This window comes from Microtus ochrogaster, chromosome 5 (assembly GCF_000317375.1).
Source record: "Microtus ochrogaster isolate Prairie Vole_2 chromosome 5, MicOch1.0, whole genome shotgun sequence".
Lineage (NCBI taxonomy): Eukaryota > Metazoa > Chordata > Mammalia > Rodentia > Cricetidae > Microtus > Microtus ochrogaster.
In genome coordinates, this window is record NC_022012.1 from 2,808,156 (window position 1) to 2,832,805 (window position 24,650).

General features: G+C 41.2%; 2 protein-coding genes across 2 annotated transcripts in view; both read left to right on the plus strand.

The window, feature by feature from the left end:
- The first annotated feature begins 9,713 nt into the window (after positions 1–9,713).
- LOC101987280 (interstitial collagenase A-like) lies at positions 9,714–18,847 on the plus strand. Its single transcript, XM_005346777.1, has 10 exons — positions 9,714–9,812; positions 10,368–10,609; positions 10,713–10,861; positions 11,061–11,186; positions 12,014–12,172; positions 12,268–12,385; positions 16,102–16,235; positions 17,795–17,957; positions 18,448–18,551; positions 18,747–18,847. The coding sequence occupies exons 1-10, from the start codon at positions 9,714–9,716 to the stop codon at positions 18,845–18,847; spliced, it is 1,395 nt and encodes a 464-aa protein (XP_005346834.1).
- A 5,284-nt stretch (positions 18,848–24,131) lies between these two features.
- Positions 24,132–24,650, plus strand: part of Mmp10 (matrix metallopeptidase 10) — an 11,416-nt gene continuing 10,897 nt past the window's right edge. The window contains exon 1 of the mRNA XM_005346778.2: positions 24,132–24,239. Within this exon, the coding sequence (XP_005346835.1) occupies positions 24,132–24,239 (108 nt within the window). The remainder of the gene's footprint in view (positions 24,240–24,650) is intronic.

A 24,650-nucleotide genomic window follows, 5' to 3' on the forward strand; every position in this document is an offset into this window, starting at 1 on the left:
CCAGTGCTCCAGTGTGGGTCTCTGTCTCTGTCTCCTTTCATCGCCTGATGAAGGTTAATATTCAGGAGGATGCCTATATGTTTGTCTTTGGATTCACCTTTTTATTTAGCTTCTCTAGGATCTCGAATTATAGGCTCAATGTCCTTTATTTATAGCTAGAAACCAAATATGAGTGAGTACATTTCATGTTCCTCTTTTTGGGTGTGGCTTACCTCACTCAGGATAGTGTTTTCTATTTCTATCCATTTGTATGCAAAATTCAAGAAGTCATTGTTTTTTACTGCTGAGTAGTACTCTAATATGTATATATTCCATACTTTGTTCATCCATTCTTCCATTGAAGGTCAAACTAGGTTGTTTCCAGGTTCTAGCTGTTACAAATAATGCTGCTATGAACATAGTTGAGCATATACTTTTGTTATGAGAAGTGGTTAATAGCAAAGCTGGTAGAATAAGGAGAGACTGACAGAGGGGAGCCTGGGCTGGAGAAAAGGATAGAGGAGGTGGTTGCATCTCCAAAGCAGGTTGAGTTAAGAGGTAGATCGAGCAACCCTGATGGTGCTCAAACCACGAGACTGAGGGTTATACCTCAGATTCAAACCACAAGAATGAAAGGTTGATCTGACTAAGACTAGAGGCCCCAAAGCTATGGAGTGACCATAATGTCACCCCTGGCTCTGTAGCCTGTTTTTTTTTTTTTTTAATATACTAGGACACGGGACTTCAGGCAGTGGAAATTCGGAGAATTTTATATAGGTCCAGTGTTTGGGTTAATATTCCAGCAATCAGTCTCTTAATAGCTTAAGAAAACACTAACTATAGACAAAGAAAGCAGATTTGTGACTGGGAGTTCCTCTGTGCACCTTCTGTTGACTAGTATCTCATCGTGGGGAATATCTTAAAGGTTAGGAGACTTACCGTGCTGTCTCTATGACCACATCACGAATAAGGTAGCTAAGGTGGCGTTGTCTCCATGTGGGCAGCGCTGAAGGCTGCGGAATGTCTAGTGAGTGGGCAAACCCGCACTCCTCTTATGATCATTTCAGGCATTTGGTCTTAGGAGAGTAAAACAAACAACTACAAGCTTAAGGCCCTTTTCAGACAAGACCAGTAGGAAATAATCCCTTTTATTTAAAAATCACTTAAGTATTTACTCATTCCTTATTCATACATTAATTTATTCAATGATTATTAGTAAAAATGTAGGAAGTTGATGCAAAAAGCCCATGTTGCAATTTGATAACCTTTTGTAATGGAATAAGGGAGATTAGGTCATAGCTTGGAAAAAAGTAGGAAAGATTTTTCAGGTCAGAGGGACAAGGTGGTGACATGGGGGCCTGAGAAAGTTAATGGGACTTCCTACTGTGATCAGACACTATTTCTCCATTTGAGAATCTAATTTTTTTCTTTTTTCTCTTTCCTTCCTTCCTTCCTTCCTTCCTTCTTTCTTTCTTTTTTTTTTTTTTTTTTTTCAAGACAGGGTTTCTCTGTAGCTTTGGAACTTGTCCTGGAACTAGCTCTGTAGATCAGGCTGGCCTTGAACTCACAGAGATCTGCCTGCCTCTGCCTCCCAAGTGTTGGAATTAAAAGCATGCACCACCACCACTGAGAATCCAGTTTCTATGCCCAGTGTGGACACATGCTTGCACTGCAGTCACGTATGATCAAATGATTCCTCTCCTTACCTTCTGTGACCTAGGATTAAGGATCAGTGGATCATTTACACCTAAAAGGAAATCTTGAAGGCCCAAGTAACCATGTGTGGCCAGTGTCTTTCACAGTGTTTAGCAATAGAGTTGCTATATGGCCATATATGGGGATGGATGGATAGACAGACAGACAGACAGACAGACAGACAGATAGATGAGTAGAATCTTTTCCTAGATGCCACTACCTAACAAAACTGTATTAAATCATCAATATTTGAAGCTTCTTGTGAAAGACCACTTCAACATGTGCAGTAGAAAAAAAGAGTAGCAGTAGGAGAAGCAGCAGCTCAACTGAACTAATAATATTCAAAAGATTGGCGCCCTAAGTATAAAAAATCAGACACAAGTTGAAACACAAACACTTTGGAGGCTTCTCACAAAACAACCAAGAAAATCACACTCATTGGCCTGTGTAGAAAGAGCTAGGAGTCAGTTGGTACAGTTGCTCTGGGGAGGGGGGGGGTCCTTTTGGGCATGTCATTCTCTTATGTGACAAAAGGCAGAGGGGGTAATGTCCATAAACTTATATCTAAAGTAGGGGTAGGGGAGGGAGGTTCTCCTAGAAGGAAGAAACATACTCATGCTGATGTAAAGAGCAAATAGGGTTTTAACTTATTTTTATCTTCCTGTAAACCTTGCCAATTATAAGCATTGCTAAATTTTATTTTATTGAATTCCAGGATGTATTACTTATTATTCTCAAGGAATCACACACCAGCCTATAAGTTACCTGTGGATATTAAAGTTCTGCCATGCATAACTAGCTGAAAATCTCAAGATTCAAGACTATGTAATTCTATGACATTGGCTACCTTAGCAAAACTTAATTCACAAATTCTTTGTGGTTTTTGGAAGAAATTGAATAAAACTTTAAGGTCCCCATTTCCAATCCCTGTCTGCATCTAGACAGATCATGGAATATCTTCAAGTTGATGCTGTTGGTTCTATGAGTGAACCAGGGGACAATGGGTGACTTTGCTAAAGAAGGTGTGTTATACAGGCATGGGCAAGCCATCAGAGAGCTTCAGTTTCTGTAGGGACAGGGAGATAGCTTGGTGGGCAAAGACACTTGCTGTGTGAGACTTGTGACCTTAATTTGATCCCCAGAAACCATGAAAAGGTAAAAGGAGAGAATCTGCTCCCCAGGGTGTCTTCTGATTGCACGTGTGACCGACCCACGCTTCACACACCAACAGTAAGAAGCACATTTCCATTTCCTTTCCTTTTCCCCCTTTCTTTCTTTTTTTGTTTTTGTTTTTGAAGACAGGGTTTTCTCTGTGTAACAGCCTTGGGTGTCCTAGAACTCACTTTGTAGACCAGGCTGGTCTCCAGCTCAGAGACCTGCCTACTTCTGCCTCAGAGTGCTGATGTTAAAGGCATGTGTCCCACATCTGGCCCAAATAAGTACATTTTCTAAAATTTGCTTTCAGGGTTTTGTCCAAGTAAAGATCATAGTTTATAAAAGTCTGAAAGCTTCTAGACTACAGAATATGTAGATTTCTGCAAGGTCTTCTTTAAGGATCACACTGTGCAATTGTTTCCTCCCTAGTCCCTGATGGTTACATTATCCTCTCTCAAGTGAGTATAGTAACCCATATTTTCTAGGTCCCAGGGAAACAGGAAAAGGCAATTCTCTAAAACTTTATATTCTAACTCAAAATCCAGCTATTAGGCATGTCCTAAAGGACTCTCCATTCTAGCCCAGAGACACTCACTCACCCATGCTCATGTTCTTTTCATAATAACCAGAGACTGGAAATAGCTTAGATCCCCACCAACAGATGAAATGAACAGGAAAATTATTCTTTTTTTTTTTTAAAAAAAAGTGAAGTTTTTAAAGATACAGAGTACACACAGTCATAGATTAAAAAAAGTAAAAAAAAAAATGAGCCAAAAAAGATGGAATATTCACAGAGAGTCTGGATTATATATATTATTGTCTTTTATTTGAATTTTTTGATTGTGAAGGAGCTAAGTACAGAGAGACATTTCATTGTATAGGCTACTAAGCTAAACCAGTATGTATATTATAAAGGTATCTTGATTTCAGAATTTGGGCCCAAGAATATGCTGATTTAGAAAAGAGGTTCTTCTTTTGTTTCCATAGAGGATGAGAACCTGTGGATTTGTTCCAGACCAATGAAGTTTGATGCACCAAGACCCCCCAAAAGGTGGTCATGAACACCCCTCAAAAATTACTTCACCCAACTGCTGAATGAGATAAACCTAGCACACAGGATATACCATGAAATACTTGATTAAAAGCACCCCCATTCAGCAGGAAGTAGTCTAGAGAACTCGCAAATTCCCAAATATTGTTTATAAATGTTTGTTTACATTTAAAGGGGGATATGCTATAGAGATTTGCATTGGTATGGATCTTGGTTTATTGATACAAATTTAAGGTCAATTTTGTTATACTAAATATATATATGCATATATATACATATATATTTCTGTTCTTGATTATGGTATTGTGTTTGTGCAGCTCATTAAAAATGTAATGTATAATTAAGAAATATAGGCTAATAGATAATCATCTGTAATAGTCAAGCTTGTAGTCATGTTATGTTTTCTAGAGATATAGTTCAGTTAGGTATTCTTCAAATCTTTCAGAGACCTTCAGAATATGGCATTTAAAATGTTTTAAGAACTTAGAACTTTTCATGATAATGTGACACATCTGTTCCTGGCAGTATCAATTACTTCAAGAGGAAGTTAGACATCAAAGAGGCTCCTTATGGAGTTGGTTAGCCATTTGGGCAAGAAACTGTTCTTGCCTAGACTGATTGTTGCTATGCTTGATGAACTGAACATGCAGGACCCAGAGAAATGACTGGTAAACTTGCCTAAAGGTGAGAAAGGGCCTTTGGGTTCCTGCTTCATGAAAGAGTCTGCCAGACACATTCAGGACATAAAAGAAAGTAACTGACAAACTGCCAATATAGGCAGAACTGTCTTTGAAATTTCCTGATTTATGGAAAAGTCTGCTGGATACTATGGGCCTGTAGGCTGAAGATGGATGCCCCAGTGGTACAGAAGAACTTTGGGTGACTGTCCAGGCAGTGAAAAGGCTCTGTCAATTCTAGAGGTTTGGAAGTTGTTTATAATGTGCTTCCTGTTTGCTTAGGTAATATTATATCCTTCTGAAGTCTTTAATGGAGTTGAAGAATTTATAGTTATAGTTTTCTTTAGTTATGATAAAATATAAAGTAGATTTATATGTAACTTTACTATGTTTAAGTTAAAACCTTCCTTTTTATTTAACAGGAAAAAGGAGGTGATGTGGAATTCCCTTCTGTATGCTTTGAATACCATCGGTGAATAAAGAAACTGCCTTGGCCTGTTGATAGGGTAGAACTTAGGTAGGCAGGGAAAAACTAAACTGAATGCTGGGAGAAAGGAGACAGAGTCAGAGATAAGCCATGTAGCCCCACCAGACACAGATGCTAGAACTTTACCCAGTAAGCCACAGCTGCATGGTGATACATAGATTACTAGAAATAGGGTAAATTAAGATATAAGTGTTAGTCAAAAGAAGCTAGAGCTAATGGGCCAAGCAGTGTTTTAAATAATATAGTTTCTGTGTGATTAGAACAAGCAGCCTCTCACAACAAATTGGTGCCCAATGTGGGGCCATTTATTATTCAACTGTTAAAAAATATGAAATTCAAAGGTAAATGGATAGAACAAAAAAATTCATCCTGAGTCATATAACCCAGACCCAGAAACACAAATATGGCAGGTATCCACTTATATGTGGACACTATCTTTTAAACCTTTGCTACTATTTGAATACTCATAGAGGTTAGGTATAGAATAAGGAACTATTGGGGAGGGAAGGCTCTCCCAATGTAGGGTAAACAGAAAACAGAGGGATACTGAGGTAAACAGGATAAACAGGAGGGATAAACTGGGAGGCAAGGGAAGGGGAGGATAAGGGAGGAAATATAGGGAAGAACTGCAAACAATAAGGGACATTTGAGAGTCATACAAAAACCTACTACATTAGAAGTCTCTTAAAATTTATATGTGCATATGAAAGAAATCTAATAGAATCATCAAATAATGAAGAAGTCAAAGCCCTAACTAGACTTCACTTGCAACCAAGTGAAACCTCCAGTAAGTGTCAGGAGTCGGTTGTCTCATTGAGTCATTGTCAAAGGGACCCAATACCCCCCCCCCACGCCCAAAAAAACCCTTAGTATATTACCAAGGCTGTCATTTGCTCTCCACAAACTGATGCTTAGGCCTCATTACTGAACACAACCCAGCTTCAAACCCTTTGATCGATGGTGGTGATCTGTCTGCATCATATGCTGGTATAATAGTGGCACAAACATTCTGTCTGATTGGATTTAATGCCCTCTCCATGAGATGGAACCCATGCTTGACAGTGCTTGTGTGGATAAGAACCTGAGACTAGTAAGGCCATGGACTTAGGGGAAAATCAAATACTATCATTCTGCTAAAGGAATATAGCAATAAAAGGATCCTAATGACATTCTGCTACACCCATAGGTGAGTGTCTCACTCCATCATCAGCCGAGAAACTGTTCTTCAGTAGAGGGGCACTAATAGTTAAGAGACCCATAGCCAGAAATTGTGCAGAGAATGAGAGACTTTGAAGCACTCAGTTCTAACTGGGATGTTTCCATCAAACTCCCCCTCAGGGCTCAGGGAGCTATGCGGAAGAAAAGGCAAAAAGACTGTGAAAGCCAGAGGGAATGATGACAACAGGAAACAATGCCTCCCAGACTCAAGAGGAGAGACTACCGGCATGCACAGGGCCGCCACAGGTCCAACACAGGTGGGATCCCAATGCTACAATGGAGAAGTGGACACTAACTCCCATCCCAACCAAGATACTACCTCCAACTGATAAGTGCTCTCAAAGGAAAAGTTAGTTTCTCCAAGGAAGTCTCACACATGCCCAGCAGTAGATAACAAACACAAGATGAACTCAATGGTCCCTTACTGCTCTCTTGCTTATATATATTCTGATTTTCAATTTTATATTTCTTTGGGTTTTGTATGTGTGTGTAGTATCTTACGCTATTTGTTTCTTTTTTTTTCTTTCTTTTTTTCTGTTATTTTGTTCATTTTGTTTTATCCTAACTTATCTTTTTATTTTTATGTCTTGAGAGAGAGAGAGAGAGAGAGAGAGAGAGAGAGAGAGACAGAGTGGAGGAGAGGAGTTGGAAGGCTGGGGTGGAGGGGAAGATATGAGGGACAAGAACCCGTGTTCAGGATATATTGTATAAAAATAACTATTTTAAGTAGAATATAAAAAGAGCACTCTAGGCGTGTGGGCTTCCTGTGAACTTCTGCAGCCTCGTCTGCCCCTCTCTCCCGATGACTCTGTTCTCCCTGCTTTCCTTTCCGTGCTGCACTTGCTCCCTGCCGTCTTTGTTATGCCCCCTGCCCTCCATCTGATGTCTGTGAAGAGGGCTGCTGCCTGTGTGAGGCCTTCCTCCAGTTTCCTCCTATGCTATCTGACTTACATATTACTCCTCTTAAATGAGGGAGCTGTGCTTAGATGACTAGAGAGGAAATGAGTGCTTTCAAATTAATCCAATGTCTAGTAAAGCATTATTGACTAAGTTATTGGTTATGCAGTGAGATCAGACATCCACAAGGTGATTTGGAGCGCTGGGAAAGGTGGGCGACACCGTGAAGAGCTCACGCATGGGGGTGGAAGCCAGTTCTTCTCAGTGTTGTATGTTACTGAGCTTCCTTCAAGACGGGACAGGACAGATGGCTTTGTCTCTGATGGAGATATGGATACCATGAGCCAGCACCCACTTCAACTTTATACGTGCACAGCTTTCAGCACACACCGATACATGCATTTTACTATTCAAGAGAAGCTCCGTGAGACCCTCTGAATGGATGAACATATCAATATAAGCATGAATGTGAGTGTGTGTATGTGTGTACAGTATAAACACATGCCACCTAATGGAACAAGGATAATTAAAATGCAAGAGCCCAGAATCACACTTGGTCTCTTGGTAGCCCATTTTACCTGCTGTGTTTAAGCAGGTTTCAAAAATGGGTCTTGTTTGTCCTATGAGGCTCATGAACAAGGTCTATGTAGCTCTTCATACATTGTCCCCAGCCTGGAGGAGAGTTCTTCTTGGGCAAAGTTCTTATAGCCTACTCCTGGATAAAGATAAAAAGAAGCCATGGCGCTGTTGCAGTCTCATAGCAGAGAGCTTATCAAAGGCAGCAGGGAGCCACAGGAACCCAGGAGAGCCAGTGAATATTGGAGGGCCTTGAGTTCAAACAGCATGGGTGCTGAACATCATCCGTCACCCGCAGTCAGTAATCCAAGCCTCTTTCCTGGGAGCAAGGTGTGTGCAGACATCAGGAGAACTGAGTAGCGAGGTCCTGAGTTCAATTCCCAGCAACCACATGGTGGCTCACAACCATCTGTAAAGAGGTCTGGTGCCCTCTTCTGGCCTGCAGTCATGCACACAGACAGAATATTGTGTATATAATAAATGAATAAATATTTTTTAAAAAAAGAAGGTGAATCCAAAGACAAACATATAGGCATCCCCCTGAATATTAACCTTCATCAGGCGATGAAAGGAAACAGAGACAGAGACCCAAATTGGAGCACCGGACAGAAATCTCAAGGTCCAAATCAGGAGCAGAAGGAGGGGGAGCACGAGCAAGGAACTCAGGACCGCGAGGGGTACACCCACACTCTGAGACAATGGGGATGTTCCTTCGGGAATTCACCAAGGCCAGCTGGCCTGAGTCTGAAAAAGCATGGGATAAAACCGGACTTGCTGAACATAGTGGACAATGAGGACTACTGAGAACTCAAGAACAATGGCAATGGGTTTTTGATCCTACTGCACGTGCTGGCTTTGGGGGGGGCCTGGGCAGTTTGGATGCTCAACTTATTAAACCTGGATGGAGGTGGGCGGTCCTCGGACTTCCCACAGGTCAGGGAACCCTGATTGCTCTTCAAGCTGATGAGGGAGAGGGACTTGATCGGGGGAGGGGGAGGGAAATGGGAGGTAGTGGCGGGGAGGAGGCAGAAATCCTCAATAAATAAATAAATTTTAAAAAAAATAAAAAAATTAAAAAAAAAGGAGAACTGAGTAGCAAACTCTACTCTTCATAAAGGTCACTAAGGGCTGTGGGGTTGGCTCAGGGAAAGGGCTTGCTGTACAAGGGAAGAGGGGTGGATTTTGATCCCAGAAACTTACGTGGAAAAAGTGAGATGTGATGATGTGTGTCTGTAATCCTAGCAATGGGAGTGTGTGACCTTCTAGGTGAACTCAGAACAATGGGAGACCTTTTCCAAAAACACACACATCACACATACCATGTATATACATACACACATGCCACACACACATATATTCATGAACATATATACCATACACAGATATACACACATACCCCAAACTACACATACACTACACACATACATATACACAAGCACAAACACACACCACACACACAACACACACACATACCACACACACAACACATACATATACACACATACCACATAGACACATATATACACATACCACACATACAACACATGTATCACATATACCACATATACAAAGCACACACATACACACACATACCATATACAACACACACACACACAGCCTTGGAGTTATGCTTTGCCTATGTTTTTAATAGGTCTGACCCTTTCTCAAATAGTATAAACATGAATTGGAGAAAACAACGTTTAATTGGTGAAGATCATCTCTTTCATAAATGTCCTGTTTGATATAATTCTGGGATTATCACACCAAACCAGCCCAAACAATCTGCTAGGTGTCACAGTTTCTGATTTCCCAGGCTCTTCGCTGCTGATGAAGAGGATGTTGTGAATCATGAGTCACATAGCCTCTGGCTTTCTAGAAGTGCAAGAAGTCCCTATATAAAGATGGAGCTTCCTCGGTAGGATACTGGAGCAGGCAGGCAGGGGACCACTGCTGATCTTGCCCAGAAAAGAGGGACATCATGCCTCGCCTCCCTTTGCTGTTGCTTCTCTGGGGCACCAGCTCTTATGCCTTCCCCGTGTTCCAAGAAGGACATCGGCAAGATGTGGAGACTGTCTGGGTAAATAGATGCAACATTACTCATGGCGGGAATGCGAGTCTTGACTTTGTGTCCTTCTAGTATAGCGTGGTGGCTATACTAGAAGATGGATTTCCTTCTAAGAGAAATGCCATTTGCCAGAAATGGAACCTTCTAAAAATGTATTTACCAAGTCTAGCTGGACACCTCCTTTCTGGCTGGAGGGGAGGGGAACCCAAGGAAGGGAAGGCAGCTCCCTCTGCAAAGGTGGATTTGCAAGAGTGCAAACCTCACCTACAAATCTTGTTCTAACAGTAAAGCTGAATCAAAAGTTTGAAAGTAATTCTCTAGTTTGTCTAAAACTTCAGGCTTTCATTTTTTTAAAAAAGGGAGAACCACTTTCCATTTAGTATTTCAATAACTTTAAATATTTCTGTGTTTCTAACTATGTGTATGACTGAATGTATGGTGTGTCTGTCCACCTCAGTAGTAGAAGCCAGTATCTCCTGAGCCTGGGTTCCCTGCAAGCAGGAAGTGCTCTTAACTGCTGAGACTTCTCTCCAGACCTACTGGTTCATTAATTTTATATTTTATCAGAAATACCTGGAAAACTACTACAACTTGGGCAATGACACAGAAGTTAAAAACCTGAGTGGCAAGGAGTTGATGGCTGAAAAGCTGAAGGAAATGCAGCAAACATTTGGGTTGAAAGTGACTGGAAAGTCAGATCCTGAAACCCTGAGAGTGATGAGTAACCCCAGGTGTGGGGTGTCCGATGTGACGCCGGAAGCCATTAATTCCAACAATCCGCGCTGGACAAAAACACATCTGACATACAGGTAACTAGACCGCATATCAGAATCAAAATTGGGCCATTACTCCCCCTTTAGAATAGAAGGAAACAAAACCCAATGTGTCACCATTTTATTTTATTTTTCTTAGTATTTTAAACTACACACCACTTTTGCCAAGAGCAGTTGTGGACCAGTCCATTGCGAAAGCCTTCAGAGTCTGGAGTGATGTGACCCCACTAACATTCTCCAGGGTCTTTGATGAGGAAGGAGACATTGTGCTTTCTTTCTATCGTGGAGGTAAGTTCTTCAACCTTGGCTTGCCCTTCGATAATCTCTGCTTTGCACAGCAGTTGCTTGTTAAGAGCATTGTTGATTTTATGGGGTTGAGGAATAAAATAGCATCACACTGTCTGGAAGTCTGCTGGCAGCTCAGCAAAGCACTGAGCTAACCAATATGAGAATCAATGAGCCTTTTGTTGAATTTTGTTTCTTGCAGACCATGGTGACAACAACCCTTTCGATGGGCCTTTGTATCGCCTTGCTCACGCTTTTCAGCCAGGCCCAGGGATTGGGGGCGACGTTCACTTTGATCTTGATGAGAGGTGGACTGACACCAGTGAAAGTAAGTCTGCTGAAGCCGAGCCCCTCAGTTCATTTGGCCTCTCCTAGTGCACGGCAATGCTGGTTGATTTAGTGCATTCATGGAAGTAGGCAATCTATCACCACTCTTAGGATTAGTATCGCGTTGAGAAGCATGAGGCAAGAGTGACTTCTGATCACATATCATCTCCCTGGTGACAAATAGGTCACTCTAAAACTTCTCTTAAGAAATTCTGAGGGCTGGTGAGATGCAACTCCTGAAAACCTGTTTGATTCTTGAAACCCCTTTGGTAGGTAGGAGAAAGCCAAATCTTCTACATCATTCTCTGCCCTCCACACAGCCATCCTCTGCACACTCTGTGCTTGCACCCATGTGCAGGCACAACAAACAAGCAAACAACCTTCTTTTAAAAAGAAAGAAAGTTAAAAGCTTTAATGTTTTACTTTTGGTCCTGGAATGTTCTTACAAGAAAGATGCAATACACTTGACAAATTTGCTACTAAACTTGGAAAACAGAATGAGAAAATAGTTGTTTTGTGTTTTCCAATTTTCCCAGCCCTAAGAAAAGTAGAAACTGTCAGAGTTTCATTGCTCCTCTGCAAAGGAACTTGGCCCAGCTCATTGTTAACATGGACTTACCGATCTCATCCTGAGTGTAGACTCCACTGTGCCTTCTTACAGTTAAAATGAGCACGCTCCCACCACCGGAAAAGGGCAGTATAAACCTATGTGGGTTTTAAAAAGGGACTAAGAAGATATGGATATTCATCCTGAAAGATTATTTCCTTACTAAATGCCTCAAAACAGTATAATTTTTAGTAATTAGAAATGGATCTTTGTCCTTCCAGATTTCAACTTGTTCTATGTTACGGCTCATGAATTGGGCCACTCCCTTGGACTCACTCATTCCAATGATATAGGGGCACTAATGTTCCCCAGCTATACATGGTACGTTGACGACTTTGTGCTAAACCAGGAAGATATTAATCGCATTCAGGCTTTGTACGGTAAGTGAAGCAGCCGTTAGCTGTTAAAGGCACTTCATTCTTCACGTGGGCTCTGGAACCATGGAAAGTAACTCCAGGTCTCTCATATTCTTTAGGACCTTCTCCAAATCCCATCCAGCCAACAGGTGCTACAACCCCCAGACTGTGTGACAGTCCTCTAAGCTTTGATGCAATAACTACATTTCGGGGAGAAGTGATATTCTTTAAGGGCAGGTAAGGTCTTCGTTTTGCGCTGGGCTCTATATTCACCATTGCAAGCCACCAATATGTCTCATATGGTAACCTAACAGTGTTTGTAATTGCATGGTCACAATTGATTGTGCTTCTCTTATTTTCTTTATACAACTAATAATGGCTGGTTCCATATGATTAGGTCAGTTGGTTCTGAAAAATCACACTCCTTCACCTTTGGAAATTTGTGTGGCACTTTCTGGTATCATAATAGGTAGTCCTCATGGAAGAGTTCTTCAGGTGAGTTTGAGCTCAGAGACTGTAGGCTCTCTGTGTGAAGTTCATGGTGTCTTATCTTCCATTTCTGGGGGCAGCCTGTTTAGAGATTCTCTTGGACAACCTTGACCAAGAACTCAAAAGAGGGATTCTCATGTCTGGTGTTTTTTTTATTAGGTGGTCTTTGACTCTTGGATAGAGCATTGTCAGCTCATGTGGAAAAATCCTATTTAAATAGTGTATGTTTATTTATGTAAAGACAAGCATGTTGTGGGGGTTTTCTTAGCACGATAGTTAATAGTATGATTCCTTATTACTTTTTCAGATGGAATACTGTTATTTTATCTCCTTTCCCCCTTCCTGAATACACCCGCCCCCTTCCATTTTCCTGATCAAAACACTTCTACCCTACTATTTTCTCTCTATTGCTCCCCAACCCTTCTACCCCGGTAATGGCTCCTCTTTTACTTTCCTGGTTTCTACAGTTACTCCAGAGTGTTTATTACATCTGAAGATTTGGAGTTAGGGACCTCTGATGAGAGAGAGCATGTGCTGTTGGTTCTGGGTCGGGGTTACCTCACTCAGGATGGTCTTTTCTAGTTCCATCCACTGATCTCCAAGGTTCATAGTTACATTTTTTCTTTATAATAATAATAATATTCCATATTGTATATATACTATATTTTTATTACCTACCCATCGGTTGAAGGACATTTAGGTTGCTACCATTTCCTAGCCATTGTGAACAAAACAGCAAGGCGCATGGTGAACAAGTATTTAGGGCCTATGCCCAGGAGTAACACAACTGGGTCATGTGGTAGATTTATTTTTGTTCATTTTATAATTCTTCACACTGATTTCCACAGTGGCTGCACCAGTTAGCTGTCCCTACCAACAGCAAATGAAGGTTCTCTCTTCCCCAGCCCCCATGCAATATTTGTATATTGTTTGGTTAATCTTTGCCATTCTGACTGTGTTAGGATGAAATCATAAAGGTATTTTTATTTCTATTTTCCTTATTGCTAGAAGAAATAAACTTTTTTGAGATAGTTCTTAGCCATCTTTTGTTTTTTTTTTTGCTTTGTAGACTCATTTTAGGAGTGTTTTATCCATCCTTTTAGTCAAAGAAGATGTTTATCTCTAAAGCTAAGAAGCTTATCTTGCAGAAGTCAGATGGATTTTTGTTCTTTGATCCATTTAATCAACCCATGTCATTTGATTGGGAAATTGGAACCACTGATATTTAAGGTTATTATTGAAATGGTTATATTAATTGTGGGCTTGCTGCTGAATTTTTGTTGTTGTTGTGTTTTAATAATTATGGCTTCATATTTGTCCACAGTCTCTCTCCAACCCTAAATATTGTTTTCTGTATTTTCTTTAAATTTTGCTTGTTGGATAAAAAAGTTAAGTTTTTAATATTGTAGAAAGTTTTTCTTTCTCCTTAAATTATGGTGGATAGTTTTGTTATGTATATTAATCTAGTTTAGCTGCCATAATTTTTTAGAATTTGGAATGCATTGCTTCAGGCTCTTCTGGCTTTCAAAGCTTCCATTGAGAAATCTGTTATCTAAGGCTTTCCTCTATTTGTAACTTGTGCCTTTTCTCTTGCAACTTTCATGTTGCAACATAAAACAACTCAGTGATATGTGTACTTAGTTTTTAATTATGATACACTGTGGAGATTTTCTTTTTCTGGTCTTGCCTATTTGGTGGTCTGTGTGCTACTTGTATCTGCACAGGCATGTTTTTCCTTGGTTTGAGAAAGTTTTCTTCTATGATCTTGTTAGAGATCTGGTTTATCCTGCTAACTCGAGGTTCTTCTCTCTGTCTATGCTATAATGAAAAGGGTTGGTTTTCCATGGTATCCCACATCTCTTGTGTGCTTCTTTCCTGTGTGTATTTTTGTAATGTGTTGTAGTTCTTGCTTATTTGTTCTAGATCTTCTCCTCTATCTTGGAGTCCTAATACCCTATCTTCTGCTTGTTTTGCCCTAATTGTAAGGCTTTCTTTACATTTTCTAGTTGAGTTACTGTATTTTTCAATTTCATTTCAGCTTGAGTTTTTTTTTTCAATGTTTCTGTCACCTTATTTAATTTCATTCTTGAGTTTTGGATTGTCTTTGTCATTTCCATCAACTTTATGTTTGTGTTTTATTCTCTGTAAGCTCTTTATCTTTGATTTAATTGAGCTTTTTCATATCTTCTTTAAACTTCCTTTATTCTTTGATGAAGTTTATGATTGTTCTTTTAAATTCTGTACCTTTGGGTTTATCTAGAAAACTCACTGGCAGATATTTCTACAGGACTGATAGGTTTTAAAGAGAAGATAATGGTTTGAGCTTTCATTTTCTATTGTTGGTGTGTTTTCAATAAGACCTGGGCATGTAGACATCTATTGATAGCTCTAGATCAATATAGACAGAGCAGGTTGGGGCAGAGGAGAAGTTATGTGGGAGGGTTGGGCCTAGAATTGGGAAATGGTTTGGGAGGAATGTTCAGAAGATGTTCCTCCTGTTCCAGACCTGAAGTATGGGGTAGATCTGGCTGGGTGGACAGGATGAATGCAGTGCTGGGGGACCTGTAGGTTAGGGGCAAGTAGACAGGATCATAACAAAAACATAGAAGTTTATGTTTCAGGCAGGGGTGGCCAGACTAGGCTGGGAGGCTGGGCATGGGTCCCAGACTAGATCTGGCAGGTTGGGGCTGTGGTGGGGGTAGGGGAAGCAGGTCAGTGAGACTCACTGGGCTAGAGCCTAGAATATGGGAAATCTGGCTCGGTGAAGAGATTGGATGTGGCATAGAAGGGGCCTGTAGGTGTGGCCTCATAGACTATATTTTAAAATGTTACCCTATATAAAGGATTTAATCTTCCACAGATTTAGGTGTTCATAGGAGTACCCATGTACCCTCAGATATTCAGGAATGACAACCTTCACTAAGTACAGGATACTGTGTTGCAATAGGTCACCTGATGCAGCCAGCTCCTCATGGCTCACCAAAACTGACTATTACATTTTAAGGCTTATACAAATTGGCTGTAAATCACATTCATTATAAAAATTAAACTATACTAGAACCAGCAATAAAAGTAATAAAAAAACATTGTTTTATCATCATCTTCACTGAAATTTGTTGAGAGCACTGAGGCTCAAACCCAGGGCTTCATAACGCTGGGCCACATATGTACTGATCCAGATCCCCGGTCCTATTTTCCTGACCTTTTATTCCTTATATTGAGCTTGTTTATGCCATTTGTGTCTTCACATGATAGGGTCCCAGATGATACACTACTGTCACTTTTAAGATTTGCCGCAGCATGGGTGTTTCTGTGAAGAAACAAGCACATCAAACAGAAACCCTCATCCTGGCCTCTCCTTGGAAAGACAGTAGACACTTGCTGGCAGCAGCTCTCCAGCGAGAAGGGGTGGAGACTCCCGGGAGACTCACTGACAACTGTGCTCTCTCTGTCTTTTAAATCAGGTTCTACATCCGTGTAAGTAGAGCTATGCCAGAACCGGAGCTCAATTTGATAGGTATACTCTGGCCAGCTCTGCCAGGTAAACTTGATGCTGTTTACGAAGTTAGTATGGCAGATAAAGCCTACTTTTTCAAAGGTAATGTTTCTGATTGTTTCTGTTTTATAAATTAAACTTTTATTTAGCTTTAGAGTGAGATAAAAGGGTCCTGGCTACACTCACTGCATGTCCTTCTGAAAGTCTAAGCTCCATGATGTAAGCTAACGGAGCCTGTCAATCAGCACAGTTAAAGCTATCTTGTATTTTAGCATCATTTTGATTGAAAAGTAAATGATTAGAGATATAACATTTTTGGATTGTTAAAGAATTTGCAAACAATCACTGTGTTTTAAACTTCTTCATATTGCTGTGAGTTCTCTGAAATAAAATTAAGAGGCACGAGTCGATTCTACCAAGGATGACACAGAACAATTTTGTGTATGCAGTTTCCTAGACCCCATTTTAATGTGAACCATTCCCTTGAGAGAACGAAAGTTATCACCAGGTAGGCAGATGGGACACTGCTGACTTGATTTCTCCAGTAAAGTGGCAGCATACTGTTCCTTGGCCTTTCCTCCAAGGCTCTCTTCTTGATGTCAGTCTATGAACAAGGAGAAATCAGGCATGTCCCAGTACCCTTGTCCTGATGACAACCCACCTTGAAGAACGAAATAGAGTCTCAGGTCTCACTGTGAAACTTCCTTGAGAGAATCTAAATTGTACTAAGTTTCCCAGGCAATTCGTTATAGATTAATGTATGAGAAAATCAGAGTCATTGCTGGTGGACCTCAACGAGCCTGTGTGATTCTTGAGAGCAAAGGATGCAGCAACTCTGACACTAAAGACCATGTCAGACACACATGTTCTCACAATCATCGAGATACTTGATACAGTTACACACTCCAACAGAGAAGGGACCGCAGTTCAGACAGGCACAATACTTTGCAATGGCCTCTCTAGCCTTTGTTGTGTAAAACTCAATAGAAGTTTACATACACAGCATTTCAAAGCAGCTTTTCGTGCGAGCTAAAATAAGCATGTTTGTTAACAAGAGTGATCTTGCTTTCCAAACAGATCAGTTCCCTATAACACACAGCTTAGGTACTGTAAGCAGACCCTGGAATCAGCATAAATTTACGTATTACCTCCTAGGATGCCAAAGAATTTAGTCAGCACTGAGGTAGCCTAGAACCTCTAGTTGTCTGAGCTTTGGAAAGGAGCTTTATCTGCAATAGGGGGGAAAAGATAATTCTCAAAGCTTTTTACAGAATACAATGGCCTAGAAAGACAAAAAAAAAAAAAAAAAAAAAAAAAAAACTCATATAAACTAGGCTTGGTGGCTCCTGTCTTTAATTCCAGCATTTAGAAGGTTAAGGCAGGGGGATTGCTGCAAATTGGAGGCCAAACCTGGTTACTAGACCAGAATAGGTTACAAGGTGAAACTCTGTCTCAAAAACACAGCCATTAATCAATCAAACAAACAAAAGGCAAACACATTTAATTGGTCTGAAACTGGATCCCAGTATCAACATTTATCACAGAACAAGCCACCCCCACCTTCCCTGAAGCACTGCAGTCTGGCTAGGATGATGCTCTCGCCTGTGAAGCTTCACTGGAAATGTAGACAAAGAGATTCATCCCTGGCTCTTGATTGGCAGGCAATAGAGTGTGGGCTGTTCGTGAGCAGAGTGTACAGGAAGGATTCCCCACGGACATCTACAGCTACTTTGGCTTCCCTAGCAGCGTGACACACATTGATGCTGCTGTCTGTGAGGAAGAGACTGGAAAAACATACTTCTTTGTTGATGACAAGTACTGGAGGTAAAGACTGAAATCCAAATAATTTTAGGGTGCCAGTTGTCTGTACGTAGAAAGATCTTAAAATGAATTTCATATGGACTTGGTTAACTGCCGTTTTGTGGATGACGTAACCACTGAACAACCATAGCCTGGTATCACATGGTGCTGCTTATACAGGGAATCCAGTGAGCCTGTGGTGCTCTTATGTGCTGGGAAAGATAGGTGAGTAAGGGCATCCAACTTCTCAAGCTACTTTGACCTAAACTTAACCATTCACATAGCATTTTACCTTGGGGAGAGTATCTGTGTAGTTCATTGGATTTCAGAAGACCTTATGCATATTTTGACACACCCAACATTCAACTTTTCCTCCCTCACCCAATTCACTCTTTTCTAATCTCAAGAATTAAAAATTTGTATGCAATTCATGCTGGTGTGTTTTCCACAAATATTTCAAGCAATCTGCATGTGTTTTCAAAGGTCCTAACATTTCTAACCACTTTCTCATCAGGTATGATGAATATAATAAGACCATGGATTCAGGTTATCCCAAATTAATAGCAGACGACTTCCCTAGAGTTGGCAATAAAGTTGATGCTGTTTTCCAGAACAAAGGTAAGAATATAGACATATTTTCTCTATTTGTTATAATACCAAAAGTAACAGCATTGCTACTTAATGTAAATATAAAAATGTAAATGAAAATTAAATACAAATGTAAAAACTATATATACTGAAGTCATGCAAAATTAAGTCAAAAGCTGAAAACTCCATGCATAATATAATGAATATATTTCATTTTATTTTTAGGATATTTTTATTTCTTTCACCAGTCAACTCAATACAGATTTAACCTCCAAACAAGAATGGTTGATGCTATCCGTCATTCTAACACCTGGTTCAACTGCTAAGAATATAGCAACCTGTTCTGTCACCAAATTAATGAAAATACATACCGCATAATTTTGAAGGAGATAGTTTTCTGAAGAGCCAAGTATTTTTATATTTTATTTACCTTCTAGAATTGTTGTTACACAGAGCTACCAAGTAAAAATTTATTTATATTTCATCTTGTATATTTTTATAATTTCTAGTATAATAATTTATGAATTGAAACAGTTTGGTGCCACAACTGACAACCCAAGAGGGCCAAGTTCATAGTGGATAAGTCCCTGAAAGAGGCCATTTGTGCTTTCTGACGTTGATCCTCGGTCTCTTCTTTCAAGAGTGGAGGGTGGGCAGACAAGCTCTCCCCAGAGAAAAACTGCCTTTTGAACACACAGGGAAAATCAACTCGTGCTTCAGGTTTGGTTTTTAAAACAGTGCTGACAGCCCATGCTGGTGTCGGACCTCTTCTACTGCTGGCTCCCAAATGCTGGGATACAGGCACGCCCTACATGCCCAGCCAAGAGATGGCCCATGTGCAAAATAAAGATTTGATACTTAGGCTGAGGCCACTTCTGTATCTAACACTTTAGCATTTCTTTACAATGCTTTCTATTTCATTATGCTGCTATGAGCTGACAGCAAAGCCTCACTTAGAAATGTTATTTCTTTCAATTTTGAAATGGAAAACAAACTGTTAGGAGTATCTCTTAAGACCAGCCTCTCCATTGATGCAAATAATTCCAACCAGACCAAATTAAACCGAATAAAAGATGCCCACGTTTAATACAGCACTCCCAGGTGGTCCGGGAAAGCATGGTGAGGGAAAGAGAGCAGGGGAGAACACGGAAAACCTGTAGACCACATGTTTCTTTTCTGGGCGGCAGCCTCAAAAGCCGGTGGGAGTGGTTCTGACCCTCCCTGGGGAGAGGCCGCTGCTTGACAGGCTTTCCCGGACTCGGAGTCTGGACCAAGGGGTTTGAAACGGAGCTTCTTGCTCCATTCCTCCTCCACTGGCGCTCCAAGGATGGGTGCCAGAGGCTTGGGTGATGCTTTCACCCAAACATCCCAGACTTGGATATAGGGGTGTCAGGGGACTGGGGTCTTACTTTTGACCAAACACAAACAATACAAAAATATTCATGAGAAGTTAGTCTATCCAAAATTTTCAAATTTCTCCATTTATTTGGAGAATGAATCTCTAGCAGGATACACTTCATAATCATGTCCTAGTCCGTACTGTTTATCATCAAGCACGAAGGCAGAGGGCTCAGCACAGGTCTTAAACACTGGGCTATGATGTGTGTGGCAAGGCTACAAGGCTGGATAAGAAAGAAGATACTGAAATGGGTGCCTATAACTTGGGACTTGGTATTCCAGAAAGGAACCCAGGAACTTTTCCAGGGTGCTGCTTGCCTGGCACCCCACATTGTACACACAATGGTACATGATAGAAAGATCAAAACTTCCGTCTCACAGTGTGGAGTCAGCCGCCACAGGGAGACTGGGACAGCAGCGGGACTGACTGCATGTCAGACTCTGGACCTTAGGACGGCCCACTGGGCCCTTTTCCCTAAGACTATAAGATATATATGAGTGTGGGTGCAGACAGTGTCCTCGTCAGTGTTCTGTTGCTGAGAAGAGACACCATGTCCACCTCAGCTCTTATAAAGGATATCAAGGCTTACTTTGAGGTTAAGCTCATTAAACCTCTCAGGGTCCAGAAAGATTCACTATGGCAGACGAAAACTGGCTCATTGGATCTAAGGGTAAAATTAAGTAAATCAACTCATTTACATTACCGCTACATGTGCTTTATTCCTTGAAGCATGGGGCATAAGGTATAAGATTTAGGGCAACGCATAAGGGTAAGAAAGGGGGTGATCTCCACAAAGCTTTCAGTCTGTATAGGCACACAGGCAAGATAGCAGTCCCAAAGGCGGTAACAATGGTATCAAGCACGCATTTTCTCAGAGTCACAGTGTGGATCTGCTTGCTACCTTGTGTCTCAGAGTGGGTGTGACTGAAGTTCCCCTGTGTCTGGGAACACAGCTTTGGCAGCTGTGCTAACCTCTGGGCTTGTTTTGTATTAGCATCTAGGTGGTTGAGTTAAAAGGAATCTCTTCTGGGGTTTTTGCTTTTGACTCCAGCAGTCTGCGCAAGTGAGAATTTTTCTCTTTGAAGCTAGTTTTAGTGACTCAGGCCTCTTTCCCGTATAAACAACTAATTTCCTGGTCTATGATACTATGTTAGTTGAAACCAAAGTGAAGGATAATACAGAATATTAGTAGTCTGCTAAGTCAAAGCAGAAGACCAGTAGATTACACCTTCCTGGGTCTGCTGTTAGATCAGACAACCACCTCCTGTTCGGGACTCCTTTCTTATCAGTGAGTACAGTCAATAAAGTTGTGGGGATGTAGATTTTGGCTGTGAGAACAGAGATTTGACTGAGTGGATGCAGGACTTCATGGTATGGGGAGGTACCTGGTTGCCGAACAGTAAAAGTCAGGTTTATACACTGCTGGGATACTGTAGCAGAGAAAAATGCCATGATTTCAAGATTTTTACAGAACTGACAGTGACTTATCCAAAGGACAGATGTTTTTCCCTTAGCTCTGTGAAAACATGTTACTCCGTGTGGACATGAACATAGACATATACACTCCCTATGAATTAGCCCAATAGCTCGGTCAGCTGCCCATTTCCTGCATAATACTGTGGGGTCACCACAAAAGGAAAACCTTTAATTGGGGCTGGCTTCCACTTTCAGAAATTTAGTCCATTATTATCCTGGTGGGACATGGCAGCGTGTAGGCAGATGGTGCTGGTGAAGGAGCTGAGAGTCCTCCACCTTAATCTGCAGGCAGCAGAAGGAAACTGTGTCACATTGGCCAGGCTTGAGCTTCTAAGACCTCAGAGCCTGGCTCCACAGTGACACACTTCCTCCAACAAGGCCAGGCTCCTAAAAGTGCCGCTCCCTATGGGCTAAGCACTCACACACACTGGGCTATGTATGGGGGCCATCCCTATTCAAACTACCACAGAGAGAAACCTCAGCTTTTATTCCTCATGTGGCATCCACCTTTCTTTTTTCTTTCTTTCTTTCCTCCCCACCCCTTTCTTTCTTGAGACAGCATCTCTCAATGGCCTGGAACTCACTGGACTATCTGAGCAGGCTGGCGGTTGACACCCCGAGATTCCCCACCTCTCCCTGTGCTGGAAGTCCAACCACACCACCTTCTATTTTTCCATTGCAACCCCACGTTACTCTTTTGATCAACATGTAAGCTGGGGTTAGCTAGCGGTCCTCGACTTCATTCCTCCATTTTTATGATTCTAGTCTCAATCTTCTTCGGTCGTTATGCCAATTAAAAATAGCACATACTTAAAATCTCATATATAGAAGCTCTGTTCTAGGAATTGAACCTTTCCTTAATTAACGGCATATGCCTGCTTGCTTTACTGTAAAAAATATTCAGTAAATTTGATAGATAATAGTGTACTTAATAACAAAGAGGACTCCATAGCCCCAAGCCATGAATCTCCTCCAGGTGTGTGGCTTAGAGTAAGTCCATCCATCCAAATCAGTCCTAGAAGTCATGTCCTTGCACGGTTAGTCAACTAGTCACACAGGCTCTTGGGCACACAGGAACCATAGCAGGGTGTGCCAACTCTAACAAAGGCATGACTCAAAGGAGCACAGGGCATCTCAGAACTTGTCAAGTCAGGCATCTGCCCAGCCAACAAGCTCTTTCTGTGAAAGACACAAGAACAAAATGTAATAGGGCTTCTCCAGCACTGAGTTCACATAAAAACTCATCCCCTGAGTGATGTTATCCATTTCACAGGAAAAGGGATCATGTGGTATGTTATGTACTTGCTCGAGTATAGCTGACTTTGTCTCATCTGCTAGTAGCCAGCTTCTCTGCTCCTGATTTTCAGATTGGTATATTCTCTGTGCAGTACCTATGCTAAGTCACAATTGACAAGTTGGCCCAGGGCAAGCACCCCTCCACCAAGATGTGCTTCAGTCTCCGTTGCCATGGCTCCCTCTGGTAGGGAGGTAGAGGGTACTAAAAAAGTCACTCCTATATTTACTTGCTTCTTCCACTAATTTGAAATTTCATACTTCAGATACGGCAGCATTATTTTCCTTTCACTGGCAGAAAAATGTACTTTAGACATTTGGCACCCTCTGACCTCTGTATTAAGACTTAGGGGCTGGAGAGACGAGCCTGCAGGTGAGGGGACTTGCTGCTCCTTCTGAGAACCTGCTCAAGTCCCTAGACAGCAGCCCACACCACCTCTAACTTCCACTTCCAGCTTCTGAGGGCACCTGAACACATGTGGTGTATACATATAAATACAAGTAAATATTTCTTTTAAAAGAGCTAATTTGGTCTTAACAGCTACTACAGACTTTCTCTGTTTGAAGAGCCCTCAGCTTGGTCAAAGGAGGAAATGAGAATACTTTTAATGGGTAATGTTATGTGAAGAGAAAGGACTGGAAATTCCATTGTAAACTTTAGAAGAAGGGAAAGGATGAAAACGGAAAAGCAAAGCTAAGGAAGGAGGTAGGGGGAGCATCTTCATCCAATACGCAATTAGATGACTTCCATTTGACAAGTCTTCATGGAGCCAGTGCATGGTGACATCATCATGAAACAACCGAGACTGATGACATCACCATGAAACAGACGCTGGGTGGGCACCTGGGCTTCACTTCTGGACCTTGTCCCCTCCATGTTGGCTGCCTTCTCACAGTGCACCCCACTCCCTCCCAAAGGCCAGTAAATCCATCTGGAAATCGGTAACACTTGTACACCCAAGGACTCAAAAAATGGAATTTCTGTCATTATATCTTCCTAGATAGCCATCATCATTGCTGCATTTGGAATCTTCTTCCGTTAATCTATTTATTTCTTGCCTGCATGTACTTGAGCCTAATGTGTGTTGCTAAAAACAAAAACAAAAAAACCCCACTGCTTTCAAAATATCTAAATATTGTATAAACATTAACTCTCTAGTCAGTTCCTTTTCCTCTTCACAAACACAGAAGCCACTTCCTGGAGAGTAAGCATTCTTTCCAGTGTAGTAGGGTGAGGGATTCACTGATGTAAGCCATTCCGTCTTCGTGCTGAGCTTTTATGAAAGAGCGTGCAGTCATTGAGATTAAAAATAACACACACGTGAGTCATGTTGTTACTGACCTAAACACTGACTCCCTATAAAAGAGTGGCCAAGAAGACGAAGATGTAGAAGTCAGAAACTAGAGAAGGATTGTTGTTAAAGCAAAGGCTGTCTGTCCAGATGGCGCCACTGGCTGTCCAGGTGCTGTTGTTGTGCCTGCCCATCTGTTCGGCATATCCTCTGCAGGGCTCAGTGAGGCAAGAGCCCCCAAACATGGATTTTGCTCAGGTAAGTAATCAGTTCAAGTGAAGGACAATGGTACCTCTTTGGTCTTCCAACAGGAGTAGATGACCTGATTAGAAGTCGTGTTGGAAAATATCAAAGTGTAAGAGGTAGAAATTCCATCTTTACAGAGAAGAAAAGAGAGGCAAGGAAGTGTGTGTTCCTCAAGGATGGCAGATGGCAGGAGCCCAGGTTGAGAAGAGATGAGGGGGAATGGAGGAAAACTCTTCTTTCAGAATTATTTATCTTCTACAACTTCAAGAAATAAAGCATATTCTAATTTTTCATTTGTGAAAAAAAGAATTTACCTAACACCATTCAGTGTTAGCAGGTCTATGTTAATAATGGAAATGGGAAGACTTAGATACAGTCATTTATGTTAATAATGGAAATGGGAAGACTTAGATACAGTCATTT